Source organism: Agelaius tricolor, unplaced genomic scaffold (assembly GCF_023055355.1).
Source record: "Agelaius tricolor isolate 1412-34295 unplaced genomic scaffold, bAgeTri1.0.p SCAF_18, whole genome shotgun sequence".
NCBI lineage: Eukaryota > Metazoa > Chordata > Aves > Passeriformes > Icteridae > Agelaius > Agelaius tricolor.
Genome location: NW_027269278.1, coordinates 2588288 through 2610994, shown reverse-complemented (window position 1 = coordinate 2610994; position 22707 = coordinate 2588288). Strand labels below are relative to the sequence as shown.

General features: G+C 52.3%; 1 protein-coding gene and 1 long non-coding RNA gene across 2 annotated transcripts; both read right to left on the bottom strand.

The window, feature by feature from the left end:
* Positions 1 to 4788: 4788 nt before the first annotated feature.
* LOC139597574 (uncharacterized) lies at positions 4789 to 9109 on the bottom strand. The gene is made up of 2 exons (XR_011681649.1): positions 5364 to 9109; positions 4789 to 5203 (listed from the first exon to the last, which is right to left on the bottom strand). It is a non-coding gene; the product is annotated as an uncharacterized lncRNA (long non-coding RNA).
* A 140-nt stretch (positions 9110 to 9249) lies between these two features.
* On the bottom strand, positions 9250 to 20973 carry HDAC3 (histone deacetylase 3). Its single transcript, XM_071443020.1, has 15 exons — positions 20822 to 20973; positions 20473 to 20555; positions 18024 to 18166; positions 15110 to 15191; positions 14885 to 14941; positions 14741 to 14796; positions 13340 to 13473; positions 13012 to 13092; positions 12842 to 12915; positions 12636 to 12700; positions 11828 to 11917; positions 11655 to 11713; positions 11135 to 11214; positions 10685 to 10842; positions 9250 to 10419 (listed from the first exon to the last, which is right to left on the bottom strand). The coding sequence occupies exons 1-15, from the start codon at positions 20874 to 20876 to the stop codon at positions 10350 to 10352; spliced, it is 1287 nt and encodes a 428-aa protein (XP_071299121.1). The 5' UTR covers positions 20877 to 20973; the 3' UTR covers positions 9250 to 10349.
* Between the last annotated feature and the right edge of the window lie 1734 nt (positions 20974 to 22707).

Here is a 22707-nt window from a genome sequence, read left to right as displayed (position 1 = left end):
CAGCTCTGGAAAATTATTGCTAGTGCCCCACACAATTATTTAATTTTCCAAGTTTGAAAAAACCCATTAAATCTCATTTGTTTGAAGTTCCACATTAGGATGAGCACCCGAAACTTTGTGGTTTCTTTTGTGGGATGGGATAAAGGGTTGAAGGTGGATTTGAGGGGAGAATCAGCTCCCACCTGAAATGGGGTGACCTCATTTAGAGCCAAATCCTGCTGGATCTGAGACTGAAATTATTTTTGCTTAAAAAATTTTTAGCAGCTTTGTCACTCCCTGAGCTCCCCTGGTTGCCTCTCCTTCCATTTTACACTCCTATTTTCCTTGCTGTGTTACATTTAAAATCCTCAGCAAAATGACAGCAATTTGTATTAAAACCAAAATATTTCACACACACAATTCTTAAAAATTAATGCCACTGCCCTGCACAGTGATGCAGTTTTCCATGTGTGAGAAATTTCATTACATTTCATTTATATGAAGTTCCACATTAGGATGAGCACCCAAATTTTCTCTTGTGGGATGGGAAAAAGGGTTGAGGATGGATATAAAGGGAGAACCAGCCCCACCTGAAGTGGGGTGAGCAGGGAAAACCCCAGGAAAGGTTTGGGGATGAAAGGGCCCATGGCAAACCCTGCAAGCTCTCCCTGGGTGTTTCAAGGCAGGAGGGTGCCAGGGTAAGGCCAAATCCTGCTGGATCTGAGGCTTAAATTTCCGAGGAAATCTTGCAAAAAATCTCCCAAGATCAGTTCAAAAAGGGCCAAAAGGCATCGCTCAGGAAGGAGGTGAAAAAGCACAAAAAAATCCAGGATCCAAATTTTCTTTTTTTTTTTTCCTTTTTATTTTTTTGTCTGGTAATAATTTAAACACTGAGAGCATGAGGAAGAAAAGCAAGGAATTTTAAAAAATTGAAGGTGATGGGAGGTAAAATGGCAGCACTGAGGGGGGGGATTCAGGCAGGAATGGGGGCCCAGCACCAACCTGAGCCCTCAGCCCTGCAGAGCTGCACAGGGAAAGTCCTTATGTAACTTCTACAATTTATATAACTGCAAGAATTCCTCCAGGGGCCTTTCTGACACAGAGCAGAGCTTTTTGTGGGATCAGGGCGAGCTGACCCAGAGCTGGAGCTCTGGGGAGATGCCTGGGGGTGAATGGAGTGGAGGACAGGCAGGATGGGACACGCAGGGAGCCTGGACTTTGTTATTGCCATTAATATATATGTAAAAAGAAATAATTAAAAAATATAGAATATATAATATACATTAATATATATGATATGAAATTTATATATAATTTTAATATATATTAATATATATTATATGTTATATATATATATATATATATATATATATATATGAAAATACATAAAAAATAGGGGCATGTCCCCCCTATTTTTTGGCAGGGGACACTGAGGGTGGCACTGGGGCAGCAGGAGCTTGGCAGGGGAGTGGCACTTGGGGACAGGGAGTTTTTGCAGTGTTGCTGCATAAAATGGAGCATCAGGAGAAGGGGTGCCAGGACAGCTCATCCCATGAACAATGGGGGACTGAAAAAATTGCAAAACCTGGGCTCTGGGGCTCCAAGGGCAGCTGAATTCCCAGCACACCCCAGTGACTCAGGCTGGCAGGGCTGGGAATGCACAAGTGACACATCAGGGTGGCCCCGGGCTGGGCAGGACACGGGGAGAGCTGTGGGAAGGCAGGATCTGGGGTGGGATTTGGGATAAGGATCTGGGGTAGGATTTGGGGTAGGATCTGGGGTAGGATTTGGGGTAGGATCTGGGGTAGGATTTGGGGTAGGATCTGGGGTAGGATCTGGGGTGGGATTTGGGGTAGGATCTGGGGTAGGATTTGGGATAAGGATCTGGGGTAGGATTTGGGGTAGGATCTGGGGTAGGATCTGGGGTAGGATTTGGGGTAGGATCTGGGGTGGGATTTGGGGTAGGATCTGGGGTAGGATCTGGGGTAGGATCTGGGGTGGGATTTGGGGTAGGATTTGGGATAGGATCTGGGGTGGGATTTGGGATAAGGATCTGGGATAGGATTTGGGATAGGATCTGGGGTGGGATTTGGGATAGGATCTGGGGTAGGATCTGGGATAGAATCTGGGGCAGGATCTGGGGTAGGATCTGGGGTGGGATTTGGGATTTTGGCACTGCTGGGCCCAGAGCCCCGGGTGTGGGGGGCACTGCAGAGATGGGGGAGCCCCACAGCAGAGGCAATGCACAATCCCTGATTCCTGATCCATTTCACGACACAAAACCCTGCAAATCCCCGCTCCTGCTCCCAAAATGCCCCATCCAAAGAGCCCTAAAATCTGGGGATGCTCCTTGCTGTGATCTCTGCCCTGGACCCTCCCTCTCCCCCCGCAGCAGATGGAGACCCACTCCCAATTCTGTTCCCGTCACGGGCAGAAGAAAGAAAGACAAATGTCCCCCAGAAAGCTCTCGGGGAGGACAAAAGCTCCTTGAAATAGGAGCTGAGCTGTTTTTTCCAGGTTCCGAGCGGGGGCCGGAGGGAGGGGAAGGAGAAGGGGGGGATGGAGGGGCGGGATGCGCACGCAGGCGCCGCTTCCCGTCTTTGTCTGCGAAAGGAGGTCACGGGGGGGTGCGGGGGGTTCGGGGGGGTTCCGGGGAGGGTTCGGGGGGTGATGCGGGGCCGCGTCAGCCGCACGTCAGCGCAGCAGCTGATCCCGGCTCCCAATCGCGGCGCGCTGAGCTCATCCCGGGAGCGGCGCCAGCGCGGCTCAACTGCGCGCACCTGGCGGATGAGAGCGATACTGCAGGGACACTGCGACAGCACGGGGGGCACCGGGAAACGCCCCCCTGCCACGGCCGGGACACCCCCGGCACCCCCGCAAAGGCAGGAAGCCTTGGGAGAAATGCTTGGTCTAGCTCAGGGTTCAGGCAGGGGCTCCTCAGAGTTTAAATTGCCCCAAAAAATCGCTCCTCAGTGGTGATGCCCCAATGGGAGAACTTTGGGGGTGTGGTGGGCACTGCTGGCCCACCAGTGCCTCCCAGTGCCTCCCAGTGCGCCCCAGGCAGCGGCGCTCAGCCCCAGCAGTGACAGCCCCGGCGCTGCTTGCAGGGACAGCGCCCTGGGACAGGCAGGAGCTGGGGGCAGGTGGCACCTGCAGGGCCCCAAAAGTGAGGGGTGGCACGGGACTGGCACCAGGTGAAGCCACTGCAGTGGCAGCAGGGATGGGACAGCAGCAGGGATGGGGACAGCAATGATGGGGACACAGCAGGGATGGGACAGGAGCAATGATGGGGACAGCAGCAGGGATGGGACAGGAGCAATGATGGGACAGCAGCAATGATGGGACAGCCGCAGGGATGGGACAGGAGCAAGGATAGGGACAGCAGCAGGGATGGGGACAGCAATGATGGGGACAGGAGCAGAGATGGGACAACAGCAGGGATGGGACAGCAGCAGGGATGGGGACAGCAATGATGGGACAGCAGCAGGGATGGGACAGGAGCAAGGATGGGGACAGCAGCAATGATGGGGACAACAGCAGGGATGGGGACACAGCAGGGATGGGGACACAGCAGGGATGGGACAGCAGCAATGATGGGACAGGAGCAGGGATGGGACAGCAGCAATGATGGGACAGCAGCAATGATGGGGACAACAGCAGGGATGGGACAACAGCAGGGATGGGGACAGCAGCAGGGATGGGGACAGCAGCAGGGATGGGACACAGCAGGGATGGGGACACAGCAGGGATGGGACACAGCAGCAATGATGGGACAGGAGCAGGGATGGGGACAGCAGCAATGATGGGACAGCAGCAGGAGCCCCTCACTCCCAAAGATTCAGGCCTGGGACTCAGCCTGGCCTCGCTCCCACTCCCTTTTCCAGGTGTCCTTTGCTAAAAGCAGCAATTCCAGCCAGGAGAATGCCTGGGCCAGGATGGCTGCAGAGGCTGCGCCAGGCCAGGGCCCCAGGGATGGTGCTGGAATGGCAGGGGAAGAGCTGCTGCACTAAAACATCAGGGAAAGGCAGTCCAAGACCAGCAGGCAACACCAGTGCCTGGTGTGAGGTGTAAACCCTTGCTCAACATCCCAGCTGAGCTACAAAAAGTTCAGCTGAGATGGACACACACACACACACACACTTGTGCAGTGACAACAGCAGCTTCTTTTTTATTCTAAGTTGTTCCTAACTTTTATACCCTTAACAAAGTGTGTTTTGAAGTCATTAGTTACTGGACAAAGCAATAGCTTATTGTATTTTATAGGTATGAAGTAATTAATGGCAATAATGAATTGGTAAGAGTTTATAACAAATTATTAAGGCACAAATACTGCTCACTAAGGCAGGTGTCCTCTAACTGCAGATATCCCTTTTGTGTCTGGTTTATTGGTTTCCATGCTAGTGGCCCTGCTTTCTTCTTTGCTATGGATAAACTCACATTTTATCAATTTCTTCCCCTGCTAACTCAGTCCCTTGGCCTGCAGAGCCCATGCACAGGCAGCTCCCTGCAGGCTCTGATAAGCAGAGCTGGGAATCAGGGAAGGTACAAACCCTTCCCAGAGCACCCCACGTGTACTTACAGACTGTGTGTGTGAGATTGGGAATGATTGCAGCTGCCAGGAATTGCAGGAACAGCCTCAAACCCCTCTGCCAGGGCTCACAGGGAGCAGGCACCCCACACATCCTGCAGGAATCACTCTCACCACGAAGTCCAAGGAGAAGGTTCTCCAAAGAGGCTCCAGAAAGCAAAGGAACATTCATTTCCTGTCATAGATGTTGAGGTGGAGGCAATAGAAAGCAACACACTCAATTTGCAGAAGGCTTCAGACCTGTTTTTATTATAGCAAGCACGATTTTTATTCTTACAAACCTCATGGGTTTGCACTTTACTCTTTGGTCAGGAGACACAAACAAAGTGCTCATTGGAGCAGGCAGTTGCAGGTTTCTCTTCTTTCTCCTTCTTTCTTTCTTGGTTTCTGTGTCAGTGACCTTGGTAGGAAATTCTTTCAGGGGTGAACGTGGATCCTCTTCTCAAACTCCTCTCTGGCCCACAGAAGCTGTTGTAGAACCTCTCCCAGAACTTCCCAGCACTGCTGCTCCCAGAGCCCTGCCAGAGCACCCTGGTGCTGCCAGGGGGTGCTCCCAACCCCAATCCAGGGAAATGAGGAGGCAAGAGCAGGGAGAAGGTGAAGGGATGAGAGCCACCAGCTCCCATCAGGCAAATCCTGATTTATTTAAAGAGAATACATTCACTAGGGTGGTTAAATAGCAGAGAAAGGAGCTCAGTTATGCTGAGAGAGGAGCTGGGACAAGGTCTGGCTTTGCAGGGACTCCAACTTGACTGCAAAATGCCCTGAACAATCCCTAACTTTGGATTGGCCTTACCTGGGGCAGGAGGAATGGGCCTGAGCCCTCCAGAGGAGCCTTTGAGTCAAAATCATCCTGTGAAGAAGGACCCTGGTGAGCTCCCCCTGCTCCTTCTCCTCAGCAGAAACTTTTGGATTTACCAGCTCCTGGTTTTGGACAGATTTCTCCATTTTTCCTGAGAATATTCCAGAGGCACAGAGAAGGTTCTGTCCCTGTTTGCTGCCACTTCTCAGCCAACGTTGGCACATCAGGAACAGATGGAGGGAGAGAGGAGCCACAGAATCCCAAAGGCCTCTGAGGGGACAGAGCTGGGGACACTGGGATGGACAAGGAAGGGGAGGGAGGCTTTGGCTACAGAAGCCCCTGATGCCTGCAGGCAGATATCTGTGAGCAAGGGGAAGGGATGCCAGAGAATCCTGGGAATCTGAGGGCATGGGAAGAGCACTCAGGAATGCTGGAAAGACAAGCAGAGAACCAGGAACTGGAATTTTGGGACTGGTCCCCAGCACTGCCAGGAAACCCCAAAGCTTCAATCCCAAGAGAAACTTTGATTTTGGTCCACATGAGGAGCTCAGGGCCCTGAGCCCCAGCTTGGGTGAGTGAAGTCCCACTGGCCTTTAAGGGCATCTCCAAATCCACGTGTCAGGAGCTAAATCCATCCTGGATCTGATCTCAGGGACCTGAGGGGTCACTGACTTGCAGAATTGCTCTGCATTATGTGAGATGGGTAAGGAATTCCCTGGGGGGGCTGCATCCAGGAGTTACAAGACAACATCTCCAGGTCCAAATGGAAACCAGCAAGTCACAACTTATTATAGAAATAAAAAATAATAAACATCTAAATCTAAACACAGAATACCATCTCAAAAACTTCCACACAACAAAGTAACAACACCCTAAATACTTCTATAAACAATACCTACATCCTTCCACCAACACCATGTTAAAACCAACAAAACATTCAACCTCCACCTCTAATCACTCCTGTTATTACACCTTCCAGTTCTAATAATATACAACAAAAGCAACAACCAGTTCCTTATGCAAAAAACCAAAAAAAACCCTTAAAACCTAAAAAAAAAAAATCTTTACAAAATACAAACAAAAAATTAATCCCATTTCCTCATACTCCAAAAATAATCTGAAATAATAATACAAAACATCCTTCAAAAAACACAGCAAATTCTACCAACTAAACAAAAAATAATTTTTGGGTTTTTTTTAGTTATGCTGAGAGAGGAGCTTGGAAAATGTCTGGCCTTGCAGGGACTCCAACTTGACTGCAAAATGCCCTGAACAATCCCTAACTTTGGATTGACCTGGCCTGACTTTGGGCTGGTCCATCCTGGGACCTGCAGTGTTTAATGTGACATCAGACTGGGGGGACTGTGTGGGGACACCTTATCTGGGGCTTCCCACATTGGAAGGGGCTGATAAGAGAAGTGCAGAGAGACTTTTTATCAGGGCCTGCCATGACAGGAGGAGGAGGAGGAAGGGTTTAAACTGGAAGAAGGACGTTTAGAATGGACAGAGGAAATGCACAATGAGGGTAGTGGGGTAATGCTGAGATGAATTAATTAATGCTGTGCTTGGAAGGGAGATTTGAGCAGCCCCTGGTGCTGATGGAGTTTAGAGGGAAGGTGGAGAGAGCCTTTGAACCAGAGCCTGTGCTGACAGGACAAGGGTGGGGGATTTAAACTGAAATGGGAGCACTGGGGAGGGGTGGCACAGGATTTGTTAGGCCAGAAGTTCACAGAGGGAAGCCAAAGGAGCAAACTCTGCTCCTGGTGACAGCCAGGCCACAAAGCTGCCCCTGAGGGGCTCTGCAGTGCCCTGGCACCCCAGCCCAGCCCCCTGCAGCACCTGAACTGTCACTGACCTGTCCCACACAGGCAGGGCTGAGCCCAGCACAGACCTGCAGGAAACACCTCTGCTTTTCCTTCCTGCAGCTGAATTCTGCCCCAGGGCAATCAAATCCACACTCCCCAGTCCCATGGACATCTCCACCTGGGAAATTTGGTTAACACAAAATAAAATAGCACACTCAGGTGGGTCAGGGCCTGCCAAGTTCCCCCTTTGCTCAGCACAGAGGGAGGGAGAAGATTGAAAGCACTTTTCTATCCCCCAACTCTCATTCCCTAAAAGATCAGAGAAGGGGAAGAGGTGACACCCCCATGGCTGTGCTGCACCTTACCCTGGGAATGGGGCACCAGCCTGGGCTGTGGCAGTGCCTGGAGGGGCAGCAGGGAATGCTCCTGATTCCCTGGGCCTGCTGGGATGAGGGGAGTGAGGAACAGGGTTTGGGGAGTGAGAGCCAGACCTGGCTGGGCAGCACATCCCAAAACCAGCTCCTGTCAGTGCCAGTGTGTGCTACAGGGCAAGCAGGCACTGGTGTGAGGTGTAAACAGCAGCCAAACATCCCAGCTGTGCTACAGAAAGTTTGGGAGGTGGGAAGTTCCCTCCAGGCTCTGATAAACACAGGTGGGAACCAGGGAAGGTACAAACACTTCCCAGAGCACCCAAAACAACAAGGATGTTCTTATCCCAATTTCCTACCCAGGCACAGGGGTGCACAAAGCTCCCACCTCTGGGAACAGCCTGAGCTCCAGCAGATGGTGCAGTGAGTTTATTAACTTGGGGTTGCTGTGTTTTGGGGCTCACAGCCAGGGCAGAGTCAGGTAAAGCCTGAAGTCAGGGAAAAAAAAGGAAGTATTTAATGTAATTTTTTGTGGGAAATTAAGACAGAATATTCATTTCTCCCCAGGAGGGAATCTCTGGGAGATTCTGAGCAGGAAGGGCAGTGCCAGCCTGGCCCCATCCCTGGTGCCAAGGGTGGAATCTCACACAGGGAAGTCACAGAGGTGCAGCAGGAGCAATCCCTGGCCCTGTGCCCTGGTAACAGCCAGGCCTGAGAGTGCCCAGAACCCCCAGAACACAGCCAGGACTCTGCTCCCAGCCCAAGCCCCTCTGTGGGGCTGCAGTGCCTGCACAGCAGGGCCTCCATAGAATGGCAGCGATCCAGGTGCCACCTGGTGTCCGAGCACGGCTCTGCACAGGGAGCCTCAGCACACTGAGAGGGAATTCAGCCTGCTCCAGGTGGAAATACCCTCCCAGCAGGGGCATTGCCAGCCTTGGGCCTGCCCCAGCTGCTCTGGGCACCCTGTGCCAGGGCCTGCCCACCTCCCAAGGAACAATTCCTCATTCCCAATCTCCCATCCAGCCCTGCCCTCTGGCACTGGGAGCCATTCCCTGTGTCCTGGCACTCCAGGCCCTGCTCTGGCAGTCTGGTTCTTGGAGAAACCCTCTCTGACACTCTTGGTTATGACATTACCCTCCCATATCCCTTCCCTGCTCAGTTCTCCCTCCTCAGCTGAAGGATCCTGATCCACCAGATCCCTCCTCACACAGGATCTGTGTCAGACCTTTGATCATCCTTCTCCACCCCCAGTCTAATTCTATCACCATTTATTTCTGAGGGATTTCTCTGGACACCCATTGATCCCCTGACTTATGGCCTGCTTCATGTTGTAGTGACCAGAACTACAGAACAGTCCCCAAAAGGGCTTTGGGACAGTGGGAGTGCAAAGTGCAGAGGCTGTTACAGACACAGAAATCATGGCATTTTAAATAACTGCAGGAAAAATCTCCTGAATGGGCTTCCTGCAAAGCTTTTGCTGGACTGAGAGGCGTAACAGAGTGTCCACCCCACTTGGCCCCTTGAAAAGGAGTTCAGGGTGCTCCCCTCATGTGCAGTGATGCCAAAAACTCACCAACATTTACTCTGAGGAGCAGAATTCCCTCCATTCCTTCAGGCAGTGGATGACACTGCCCTGCCAGGGACATGCTCGAGCCTTGGGGGAACAGGAGCCAAAAAGGTGTGGGGATGAAACAGACAAACAACAGGTCAGGTAAGAAAAATACTGCCTCTTCTTTAATGTTCAAAGACATCAGTAAACAAACAGAACCGTACAGACAGAGGCTGAACCCCCCCCTCCCCTAACAGCACTTTCCAAACCACCACAGGTACCAGCTGAGCACTCAGGAGAAGGAGCAGCAAAATCTGGGATTGGAGGGATGGCCAAGGGAAATCTCTGCTGGGTGAGGGCAGGAACAGAGCACTTGCAGGAAGCAGCTTCCCTCATCCAGCAGCAGAGCAGTATCTGCTGGGTACAGCCCAGAACTGTTTCCTCTCAGAGCAAACAGCCCAGAGCTCCTGCTGACACACAGCAGGACCATGTGTGAACTTGGGGAACACAGCTGGAAGCTACATTAGAGGTGCAGGACACACTAAGTACTGACCTGGGCAGCCAAACCTCTGCTCCACAGGGCTTTAAGCCTCCCAAGGAATAAAAACAACAGGGAGGTTGTGTCCAACTCAGCAAAGTGCTGCAGAACTCGTTTGTGAATGCAGATCTGGGTTTGGGGGGAAGGAATGACCTTGTCATGCTCTGCACACATCCTTCCATCCACCCCACTGAGCTGCTCCAAGGACATCCCTACCCCACAACTGGTCTTATCCAATAATTCCTGGAGCTGTGGAGCATCAGCTGCTTAGAAGGGACACCAGGAGCAGCTCTCAGTGCAGGTTGCAGAGGACAGCAGGGTGGTACCTGAGTGCAGGTCAGGGACAGCAGGATGGATCCCAAGTGCTGCAGAGAGGCAGAGATCATAGGCACAGCTGCTCCAGCTCCCAGCTGGCTGGCAGGAGCCTGCATGGGCACCATGGAGGTGGCTCAGGCTCTGTGGCAGTCCCACAGCTGCCAGCCAGGACTCAGCAGGGCTCCGTGCCCACAGCGGTGACGGCCGGAACCGTGACGTGGGGACAAGTAAGGAGCACACGTCACCTCTGTGCCTCTCCAGGTGGCAGGAGCCCTCAGTGGGGCTGGCTCTGCTGCCACCACACGCAGTCCAAGATGGAGAGAGGGCTAAAGTGGCTCCTGCAGGGCCCAGTTGTGTGCTGCAAGCATCCATGTCCAAGGCGGGAGGCCCCGCAGCCCAGAGCCCTCAGATCTCCACGTCGCTCTCCTTGTCATTGTCGTGGTCACCATCGTAGAACTCGTTGGGAGCTTCAGGCCTGGGGGAAGAGAAATCCCTGTCAGGGAGGGGACAGAGACCTGGAACCCCTGGGGCCTGAGGGAATGTCATAGCAGGAGACCACAGAAGATCCTTGGGTAAAATCAAGGGACTCAGAAGTGACTTCTCTGCCCATGGGCTTTAAGGTCCCTGCCAGCCCCAAGTTCTGGGGTTCTATGACTTGTTCTAGGACTCAGATGGATTCCTCTGCACCCCCTCCCAGGGCCAGAAAGGGGAGCCCATTGCTCCAGAACAGGCTCTGGTACCTGCTGTAGTTTTCCTCTGAGCCCCTCTCCTCTGGATCAGGCTCATCCGTGCGGTCGTAGCTGAGCAGGTCCGAGGGCACGTCGTGGATCTGCACGCTGGGAGCGTGGTTCAGCATCTTCAGGTTCTCAAATATGGTCTGCCTGATCTGATCCAGGTACTACAGGGACACAACACACAGGGATCACTACAGGGCCATGTGTCACAGCTCTATCACCTGCCTGCATCACCTCTGTGCTGGCCAAGAGCAACACATTTGTGCAAAAAGTTACTTATCAGAGCAGAGTGAATTCAATTATTGCCACCCAAGCAGGAAGCACTGACACAACCCAGTCGTTGTTTCTCATTGTTTTTTTTTGCCCTGGGCTCTAGCTGGTTTCACAGGACAGAGCATCAACCACAGGGTTTTGGAAATTCCAAGGTGATATTGCAGCATGGCTGCAAGCACTCACCTGCCTGGAATTCTGATTCTCAATCCTCGTGCTGACATCAGGGTGAAGGGTGAAGTCTGGAGCGAAGTACTCAAAGTACTCTGGGATGGAAGGAGGCAGAGTTAGAGCACAGAGGGGCAGAAGCTGTGCAGAGAGCAGAGCTCACCCTCCCACCTGTCTGGGGGAGAGCAGAGCTTAAAAAGCACAGTGATATCCAACCCTGAGTGCAGGGGATTAGACAAAACAACAGGAAATTGTGCAAACTGAATCACCCTGGACACACATGGCTGTGTCTGCCCAGCAAAGTAGGTGGTGGGAGATCACAGAATGGTTTGGGTTGGAAAGGACCTTGAATCTCATCTCATTCCAACCCCCTTCCATTAGAGTTAACCCCACCCAACCTGGCCTTGGACACTTCAGGCATGGCTAAGGCCATCTCCAAGGTCAGGAAGTGCTGACACTTTGGCCCTGGTCAATGCAGAATAGAACATCCCAAGAATTCCAGCTGAGCTCATGAGGAGAAAAGGCAACTCCAACTTACCACTGTAGGGGAGCTCATCACTAATTGGTTCATCCACGAGCAAGGAGGTTTCATAAGTCCTGAAAAGATGGGAAAAGAGGAGCTCAGTTCATTGAAAGGGACATGGGAAATGCAAGGATAAATCCCACAGAGGTGCCCAGCAGTGCCCCTCAGCAGCAGGCACAGGGACTCACCAGCAGCGAGCCACGTTCCGCACCGTGTAACCTCCTCCTCCCAGCACCAGCAAGGGAATGTTGAAGCTCTTCACATACTCCACACACTCCCTATAAACCCCAAACAGCAAAATGCCAGAGCTGGAAACTGCAGCACAGCTTCATGTGTCAGAAATGCCCCGCTGAAGTCCCAACAGCACCATGGCTGGTGTGATACACCTGGAGCTTCCACCCAGGAATGTCCAGCACAGGGGTTGGGTTGGGTTGGGAAGGACCTTAAGGCTCATCTCATTCACCCCCTGCCATGGCAGGGACACCTCCCACTGTCCCAGGCTGCTCCAACCTGGCCTTGGGCACTGCCAGGGATCCAGGGGCAGCCCCAGCTGCTCTGGGCACCCTGTGCCAGGGCCTGCCCACCTTTCCAGGGAACAATTCCTGATTCCAAATATCCCATCCATCCCTGCCCTCTGGCAGTGGGAGCCATTCCCTGTGTCCTGTTCCTCCATCCCTTGTCCCCAGTCCCTCCCCAGCTCTCCTGGAGCCCCTTTAGGGCCTGGAAGGGACTCTGAGCTCTCCCTGGAGCCCTCTCTTCTTCCCCAGCTCTCCCAGGCTGGCTCCAGTCCTTAGGACCATCTCCATGGCCTCCTCCTCCTTCAGCACCCCCGAGCACCTCCTACAAAGCCTCATTCTCAAACCTCCTCCAGTCACACAAATGTTAAAAAACCCCTCAAAAACTGCTGTCAGGCCAAAGCCAAAGCTCCAACCTCACAGCAGAGACTCCTCAGAGCCCTTCAGGTGGTTTTTCTGAGCCCAGCCCTGCTGTACTTACCCATGACCTCTTATACTGAGGTTAAAACATCCCAGCCGGTCACAACCCAGAGAATCAGCACCACACTGGGGAACAGAAAAACAAGAAAACCAGAAAACCAATTTGGCATTGCTCTCCAGATCCACCAGGGGACAGAAGGTAACACAAATACAGCCCTCTGAGCCCTCTGCAGGCGTGGATGTGTGCACAGAGGTTTGCTTCCTTACCTGCAGGACTATGCAGGTAGGCTGATAGTAATCTACCACCTGGTTAATGACTGGCTGGAAGAGGTGCTTATAACCTTTGGAGAGAGAGAGAGAGGTGGATTTGTCATGGCTCTGGAGCAGAAGGGCCAGGAAAGCCCTGGGGCCAAGGGGAAAGGGGAGGGAACACCTACTTTGGTCATCGATGCCATCTCGGAGGGGCACGTTGAGACAATAGTAACGGCCACTCTCTGCACCAACCTCATACATGTCACCTGCAAAACAGGACAGGCACAACTGCCCTGAGGCTTCACAGCTGTGCAAAGCCAGGTCTGAGCTGGGCTGAGTCTTTCCACTTAATCAGGACTCCTTTCTTAAAACTAACTACAGCTCTATTCCTCTCTAACCGCTTTCTCCCACCATTTCCCCCCGCAGCTCAAATTTTGGGATTTTCTCTTTTCTACTCCAGCAGAGCTTCCAAAGGATTCTGAAGCAGGTTCCCACTAGAAATTCAAAACTTACCTGTGCCAGGAAAGAAATAGTTGCCATATTTGTGAAATGACACTGTCATGACACGATCTGTCAGGTAGAAAGCCTCCTGCACGCCGTCCCCGTGATGGATATCGATGTCGATGTACAGCACCCGGGGGTGATACCTGTGGAACACATCAAAGCTGGGATTCCAGGCATCTGTACACACTCAAACATCTTCCTTTGATGTGCTTGGAAATTGGTATTTAAAACATTTTCTTCTGAGGTGGTTGGAAATGGATATTAGAACAAAAAGGTTTTAGATAGGGCCAGAAATGTCTTGGAAAATAACTTGTTTAAGCAGCTGGATGCTCACAAGTTGCAGATTCTTGTTTCCAATGTGCTCATAGTTAATCTTTAAGAGTTCCAGTGATTTTAATCATACCAGGAAATGAAAGGCAAGCTGGCATGGAGGAGGTGGGAAATGGAGCACTTTGTCCCAGCTGGTGAGCACCAAAATTTCCAGGCTGGGCTAAATTTACTGGAGAATCAGCCAGAGACACAGAGAGAGAAGCAAACTCAAAATGCAGTCACCTCTGCAGAAATGGTTCCTGGAAACAGGCAACAGAAGAACAGGGACATAAATAACATTCCATGAGGGGTAACTGGGCTGTACTTGAGGCCTCTTGTGGATGGGATTAGGAAATGGGAGAGCAGGGATTGCCAGGGAAATCCTGAGGTTCCAAACTGAGCAGGGAAGGGGGAACAAGAAACCCCAGTACATCCCATAAATCTGACTTTGAGTAAACTTGCCAGCAGTCATGTAACTATTGTTTGATCAACTCCAAATCCTTTTTAATTCCATGACAGCTTGTCCAAGGTTCAGTGACAAGGAGGGCACTTTGAAGTACCAAAAAAAAAAAAAATCTCAGATCAATTCAAGAAACTAAATCTATTTCTGCAACTTTTCCTCTCATTCTGAGTTTAGTTTTAATTTCCTAAAGTGAAAAATAACCTGACTCTTTTCTATGGAGACCAAGTGTCCTTTGACCATCCATGTGCAGCCCAAATCCTGTTCTTAAGGTACTCAAACAACTCCAGAAAGATTTGAGTCATTTTTGTGTCTCCAGTGAACCAAAACTTGCATTCACCTACAAAAGGCTCACTGTGGCAAAAAGGCTGAGACTCAGAAGCCCCTGAAATGGGATTGAAGAACTCTTCTGTATCCCTCGAGCTCCCTGAGAGATAACAAAACATCTGACTCCAACAAAACTGTTGTCAGATGTTCCGATGCTCAAACCCTTTAATGTGTCTTCCAGGTAAGGCCAGGACAAAAATGAAGTTTTTGGGCTTCCTGGATTCCAGAAAGGCAAATGAGGCAGGGAAAGAGAGAAAAAGCAGAGGGAAAGCACAAAGCAGGCAGCAGAGTTCAGCCCTTGGATCTGTCCTTACTTGAGCAGCTCCAGGATGCCGATCACGATGTCGTTGACGTAACAGAAGCCTGAAGCCTGGAAGGGAGAGAAACCCCAGGAGCTTTAGGATGAGATCAAGAGAGCCCAGGCCCCAAAGACAAGAGGAATGCATAGATCTCATTACCTCAAACTTTTTGGCATGATGGAGACCCCCTGCCCAGTTTATGGCAATGTCACAGATCTAAGAGAGGAAAGAGAAGCGAGTTTACAGTGACAATATGGTGACAACAACACTGTACCCTCCTTCCCACTGCCACCTGCCCATCCCAGGGGTCCACAGCACCCTCCTGGCTTTTCCTCCTCCAAAGCTCCAGCTGGGTTCCACAGGATCAGCACCTCAGCCCCTTACCTTGTTGTTCAGCTGTGTTGCTCCCTGCAGGGAGGCCCCAGTGTAACGAGAGCAAAATTCAAAGAGGCCTGGAAACACTGGGCTGAAAAAGAAAGCACATTTCAACTCAGAATCCTCATTCCTCCCTTTTTCTGCAGAGAAAAATGAATCAAACTGGCCAGGGGTAACACCTGAGCAAGAATAAAGCTCAGTTCTGTGTGGAAGAGTTAATCTGGGATCAGGATCACTCTGACCCTGCCTGTAACTCACCGAGCCCCAGCAGGGGAGTGAGCTGCCTGCAAACACAGTGGGGAACACAGGGAATTTGAGAATGATTCCCAAAGCTCCCAAACCACCCTTGAGAAGGTTTCACTGTTCCCAAAGTCTGTCAGTCTCCTGCCCACAGCTGGGGCATGATGAGACACTGCCTAAGGAGAAGGGGGCACTGTCACAGCTCCCAATCCCAGAATGATTTGGGTTGGAAGGGAACTTAAAGCTCATCCTGTTCCACCCCCTGCCATGGCAGGGACACCTCCCACTGTCCCAGGCTGTTCCAAGCTCTGTCCAACCTGGCCTTGGGCACTGCCAGGGATCCAGGGGCAGCCCCAGCTGCTCTGGGCACCCTGTGCCAGGGCCTGCCCACCCTGTGCCAGGGAGCAATTCCTAATTCCCAATATCCCATCCATCCCTGCCCTGTGGCACTGGGAGCCATTCCCTGTGTCCTGTCCCTCCATGCCTTGTCCCCAGTCCCTCTCCAGCTCTCTTGTCAGCTCCTTCAGGTACTGGAAGGCCACAATTAGATCACCCTTTGCCTTCTTCAGGCTGAACAATCCCAGCTCACCCAGCAGAGCTGTTCGACCCCTCTGCTCATCCTGGTGCCTCCACTGGATTTGCTCCACCAGGTTGATGTTCTTTGTCCCCCAGAGCTGGATGCAGCACTCAATCAAACTCTTACCAAAGATAATTGCCACATTCCAGAAGAACTGGAAGCTCTTCCAGAACAAGCAGAGTCTGCAATTTAGAGCCAAAACGGAGCACTGCAACACCCCCAGTGAAGGGAAAGGAATCAAGGAGGCTCCACACCCTTATCCACACATGTCTTAGGCTGGAAATGGGGATGTGAATTCTGTTATCATCTGTCAGAGCTGGGGCAGTTCTCTGCTGTCCATGGGCAGCTTTTTCTTTCTCTCTCCCCCAGCCAATCCTCCCTGCAGGAGATCTCTGCTGTCCATGGCCACTGAGTGTCCCTGCAGGGCTGATCCAATTCCAGCATCCCATGGGGAGATGCTGCATTGCCCAGGGCAGGAGCCAAGCATTCCTACCTGGATCCAATGTGAGCCTGGCACAGCCCAGCAGCCTTTGCCCAGTGCATTGCCAGAGGAGCAGCTTCTGCTGCCCTGCATGGCCAGAGGGAGCCCAGGCCCATCTGCAGCAGCCCTGGAGCTGCAGAGGAAAACTCCCCCCTTGTGCAGGATCCCTGCTCCAGCAGAGCCACAGCTGGCACTGCAGGAGGGCTGAGCCCCCATGGGATGGGGCTGTGCCACCTCCCTGACACACAGGGGACAGGGCATGGTCTGACTCTGGCAGGGGTTTGGTTTTTGTTTGTTCTATTGCATTTGTATTTTTAATTTTCCTAGTAAAGAACTGTTATTCCTATTCCCATATCTTTGCCTGAGAGCCCCTTAATTTCAAAATTACAACAATTTGGAGGGAGGGTGTCACTGTCATATTTTCTGAAAAATTCCTTTACCAGGATTTCTTCTCCCGGGAAGCTGAGAAGCCTCAGAGAAAAATGAAAACAATAATTATCTGATTTGCTTCTCCTGTGTTTTGCTGCTTTGGAATGTGGTTTGGACATTGTTTATCAGCTGGTCATTGTTTGATTGGTTTCATGTGAATTGTTTTGACTTAATGACCAATCACAGTCAGGCTGTGTCAGGACTCTGGAAGGAGTCCTGAGTTTTTCATTAGTATCTTGTTAAGCCTTCTATAAGGATCCTTTCTCTATTCTTTAGTATGGTTTTAGCATAGCATTCTTTTACATAATATAATATCATAAAATAATAAATTAGCCTTCTAAGAGCATGGAGTCAGATTTATCATTTCCTGTTGGGAAGGATGAAAGTTTGACAAGAAAGTCTCACAGACGTGTGTGCTTGGCAGAAAGATTTTTGAATGTACAATCTGAAGAAGGAATAGAGATGGAATCAAGTTTTGATATAGAAGAAAAGAATTGCTGAGCCAGTCTCACTGGATAACCAAGGAGGCAAAGAGTGTGTTAGTTACAAGGGGTTTTTATGACTTAGAGCAAAGGAAAAAGGATGTTTTTACAAGTCAGCAAATGTTGCAAGTAGAAAAAAGGTCTCAGAATTTTTCACTGCAAGAAAACTGAAAAACAACTTCTAGCTTAAACTGTAATGTACTGACTTTTAGTGATTGCAGAACAGTAACATGAATATGGTAATTATAGCAGTTATGATAGGCTGTAGGTAATAGTTAAGGTATAGATTGGTTCTACTGTATGAAGATGCTCAGCAAAGAAAAGTCTATAATGCATTGTGACCAAAACCAAAGTCTCTCCAGGCCTGCCTGCAGCTGGAGCTGACAGCTGTAGGCACAGCTCTGTCACCCATGACCCTGCACTGCTGGAACATCTTGGATCCAATAAACTGAATTTTGGAGAGCTGCCTGGAGTCCCACATCTCTCATTCATGCTCTTACAATTCCCTTCCTACCACAGGGAACCCTGAAAATACCAGAGGAAGGGGTTTGCATTTTCCATTTCAGGGGAGGCTCCTGCCTTCCTCAGCACACACCTGGCTGTTCAAAGCCAGCCAGCACAGGAAGGACACATCCTCGTGCTGCCCAAAGCAGGGCAGGAATGGCACATTCCAGAAGGGCCCTGGGCAGGGCAGGGCAGCCCCTGGGCACTCACCAGTCGTCACCCACGTTGAAGGCGTTGAGGCTCTTGGTGAAGCCCTGCATGTTGTTGGGGCTCACCCTCTGCAGGAAGTCGATGTAATCCTCGGAGTGGAAGCGGCACATGTCGTGCTGGGAGGCCTGGTAAGGCTTGAACACCTTCCAGAGACAAAAGCAGCAGTTATTTCCCATCCAAACTCTGGTTCCTTGGGCTGGAAGGAATCTCAAGCTAATTGACAAGTGGCCTGCATGAGGTACATAAACACTGGTAATTGTGTTCATTTAAATTCAACAGCTGCTCCATGGAACCTGCTCTCCTCTCATTTTTCCCTTTCATAAATCCAAATCCTGCCTCTCCTGACTGCAGCTCTTGCCATAAAATTTCTTCCTACCCCATGGCACATTCTCCTGCTTGGGCAGCAAAATAAACCACAGCTTTTCCTTCCCTGGGGGATCCTTCCTTCCTCACTCACCAGTTTGATCTAGGGGTGGTTCTGATCCCTCTGTTAAATTTACTGACAGGCTCCAAATTATTTGGGGAAACCTCCCAGACAGATGGAAGAGTTCCCTAAGTTTTGTTTCCTTTAGGAAGGAAAATGGGGGAAATGGCCAGGGAGGTGGATGGACTCAAATCCAGAATCTTGTGACAACACAGGTTTGGCACTTAGGGCACATCCCTCAGCAGAGGGGAAGTTAAAAATTAACCCCACTGGGAGAGGGAATTCAATTGATAAGAGATGTTTTCTGTGATGCCTCTTATTTAAATTTGTCTTATTTAAAGCAACCACTTCATAGAAAAAGTGGAACATGAACATAACAGGAAGATGCACAAGCTGGTGTCCAAAGGGAAATTCCTCAGGACAGCTGCAGCATGTTCCTGTTTTCTGTGCTGAGCAGGAAACCTGGGCATTTCCAGAGCCACCATAAACCAGAACAAGCCCATCTCCTCCTCTCCTGGTGCTTTCCATGTGGAATTTGGTGTTTCTCAGAGGCTGCTGCCTCTGACAATCAAACAGAGGATGAGGCAACTCCTTATTCCCAGGGATCCCCCAGGAATAGTTCATTAAACCAAACCAGCCCAAAATTGCTGGCAAAGAGAGGAGAAATGGCTCCCACTGGACAGCCTGAGGCTCTTAGAGCAGGGATGTGGGAATCCAACAGAAAGGGAGGGAAAAGCAGGCTGCAATGTTCACTCAGCTGCTGGCAGAGCAGAGCTGGCTCCTTGCAGCCTTCCCAGCAATCCCACCCACCTCCCTGAGCTGGCCAAGGGGGGAAGAGGCAGAGCCAGCCCAGCAGCATCTCAACCTTGGACTTGTAAGGAGGCAGAAAAAATGCAGCCACAACATAAAATCAGCAGGGATTTTGCAATCCCAGCTGCTCCAAATCCCTGGTTTTGTTTCTTCTGACTTGGCCAGTCCCTGACTGTTTAGAGATGAAATTGTCTCTGAGATTTTCAGCTTTCCAGTGGCAGCTTGTGGAAAAATAACCCCCAAAAAAAGAATTTCAAGACTAAAAATGTACAGCTCTGCCCACTGCCTCCTTCAGGCAGGGATTTGCCATTTACAAGTGTTAGGTCAGAACACGATTTTTGGGTGTTCTTGCAAGAAAAAGCCCGACTCTGGGCAAGTTACTTGTGGAAATAAAATAAAAAAACCAAACAAACCAAAACCAAACCAAAAACCTGTGGGGAAGTTTCTTGTGAAAATAAAAAAAAAAAACAACAAAAAAACCAAAACCTCTGGGGAAGTTTCTTCTGGAAATAAATAAACCCAAACACAAACTCTGGGGAAGTTACTTGTGGAAGTCCACACAGTGACAGTAAAAATCTGGAAAAGAAACTTTGCAAAGACTCCCCACAGTTGCCCCAAGTGCTGCATTTCCACAGTTACTGCCCTGGATGTGGTTTTATTTGGGAATTTTATTAATTAAGGAAACTTTTCTCACATCTGAACACCTAAAATTCTTTTCATAAATTGTATCTCTACAGTTGCCTGACCTCAGCAGCTCCTTGGAATCCTCTACAACTGCACAGGACTGAGCTCTAAATTCATCACTGAGCACTGTCACCCACCCACCCTTGTGGGTCCCCAAAGCTCTGCAGCCATCACCGAGCACTGTCACCCACTCCTGGGGTCCCCAAAGCTCTGCAGCCATCACTGAGCACTGTCACCCACCCATAGGGTTCCTAAAGCTCTACAGGCATCACTGAACACGTCCTCGACCCGTGGGGTCCCCAAAGCTCCAAAACCATCACTAAGCACTGTCACCCACCCATGGGGTCCCCAAAGCTCCAAAACCATCACTGAGCACTGTCACCCACCTGCGGGGCTCCCAAAGCTCTAAAACCATCACTGAACATATCTCCACCCCTGGGGTCCCCAAAGCAGCCCTGGGGGCTCAATGTCCCGCTGGCTGAGCCCTCGGGGTGCCCTGCTGTCCCACCCCGCCCGGCCGGCGTGGCTTACGATCATTTTCTTGTAGAGGCCGTAGTGCAGCACCAGGCTGTGCGTGAGCGCCAGGCGGTGCGGCTTCATGGGGTGCCCCGCGCCTGGAACGGAACCGCGCGGGGATTAACGGGGCCGCCGGCGGCAGCACAACGGCCGCTGCCGCCGCCCGCCGCGCTCCGCAGCAGGTCCGGGCATGAGGGGACGGGAGGAACCGGGGAGAGGGAAGCGGGGACGGGGAACGGGGACAGGGAGGGCGGGCAGGGCCGCGCCCCCGCCTCCAGCCGGCCCCGCCCGGCCCCAGCCCCACAGCAGCGCCTCCGCTGCCCCGCCCCGGTGCTGTCCCGGCCCCGCGCGGCCCCGCTCGCACCGTAGTGGAAGTTCCCCACGTCCGGGTCGTAGAAATAGGCCACGGTCTTCGCCATGGCGGACAGGCCGCGCCGCGCGCCGCGCTCCCGCCTACGTCATCAACCCGCGACACCCGCCTGGGCCGGGCCTGGGGCGGGGCCACGGAAAAGCCACACCCAGAAAGGGGCGCGGCCTAGAGCGGGGGCGTGGGCACTCAGCGGTCCCAGTGTCACCCACGGCTGCTCCCAGTGTCACCCCCCAGCAGATCCCAGTTACTCCCAGTGTCAACCCCGGCTGCTCCAGACTGGTCCCAGCTGCCACCAGCGCCCCACAGCTGCCCCCAGGCTCGCCCCGCTGCTCCGTGTGCCCACACACCGCCCCCATCAGCCCCCATGGACCCGCGGCCACATCCCAGTGTAACCTGCCTGCCCTGTGCCTGCCCCTAGCTACCGGCTGGACTGTCCCCATAGCCCCGTGTCAGCTCCCCAGTCATCCTCAGCTCCCCCAGTTACCCCTCACTGCCCCTCACCTACTGCCAGTTACTCCCAGTTACTCCCAGTTACCCCCAGCAGCTGCTCCCAGTTACCCCCAGCTGCTCCCAGTTACCCCCAGATGCCCCCAGTTGCCCACTGGATTCCCTTCTGCAGGCCTGCAGCTGTCTCCCAGTCATTCCCAGTTACCTCCAGCTGCCTGCTGGTTCTCCCCCTGCTTATTAATCTCCACCTGCTCCCTCAGGTGCCACCATCACTCCTCCCTCCTCCTCACCTGCTCCCAGTCACTCCCAGCTGCCCCAGTCACTCCCAGTGAGCCCAGCTGGCCACTGGATTCTCTTCTCCAGGCCTCCAGTGGCCCCCAGTTCCCCCCAGTTCTTCACAGTTGTCTCCCAGTCACTCCCAGCTCCCCTGTCACCCCCACAGCCCCACACCAGGGCACAGGGGGTGGGCAGTGGGGTTCCCATGGGACACCCACACCCTGATGGGGCTCATTCCATCCCAGTCCCTGAGGGATGGGGACCTGCCAGCTGTCACCAGGTGCCACCTTGGGGGCTGCAGGCTCTCCAGAGCTTTGGGGAGAACCCTCTGGAGGCGCTGCCAGGCACAAGGAGGACAAAGGCTGGGTGGGAAATCCCTGGGGGTGAGGAGGCAGCGGGATGGGGGAAAGCTGGAGCTGACAGCAGATGGAAACAGGAGCATGGTGTGGGAATGGGGCTGGAGGGAAGGACAGATGGACAGAGCAGGAAGCCTGGTCCAAAGTTTTGGAAAACCAAGCCAAAATCAAGGCTTTGTCCTGTCAGCCTCCTGCTTGGTGCTCCCTGCAGTTTGGGATGAAGGGAGCTGTGCTGGAGCCAGGCTCCTCAGAGAGGGCAGCACCCCCAGAGCTGCCTGAGGATGGGCACCAGGGCAGGCAGGCACTGGGATGTTCCCTGGCAGCTCAGTGGGTGCCAGGCTGGCATTCCCAGGGCACGGAAACCCCCTGGAAGCAGCAAGGAGAGAGCTTCCTGCCTGTATGGGATGGGGCTTGGTGGGATGGCTGTGAGTTCTGGGTGCTGTGCTGGCTGCAGGTGCCAAGGTGGGATGAAATTGTGGGGTTACTAAAGGATATTTCTGGCTGTCTCTGTCCCCCCCTGTGGGCACAGTGCCCCCTCCACACTGCTCCTTGTGTGGATTTCCTTTTAGGATCCCAGCTCCAGCATGGAGCAAGGATTATAGGCTGGTTTAGGGGATAGGACTGGAAGGGACCTTAAAGGTCATTTAATTCCAATCCCTGCCAGGGGCAGGGACACTTCCAGAGGAGAGCCAGGACCCTCTCACTGTGACCCTGCAGGGCCCAGCTGGGGCTGGGGACACTCAGAGGGCACCTGGGACTGAGCCCAGCACCCAGCCTGGGAAACTGGGGGAAATTCAGGAC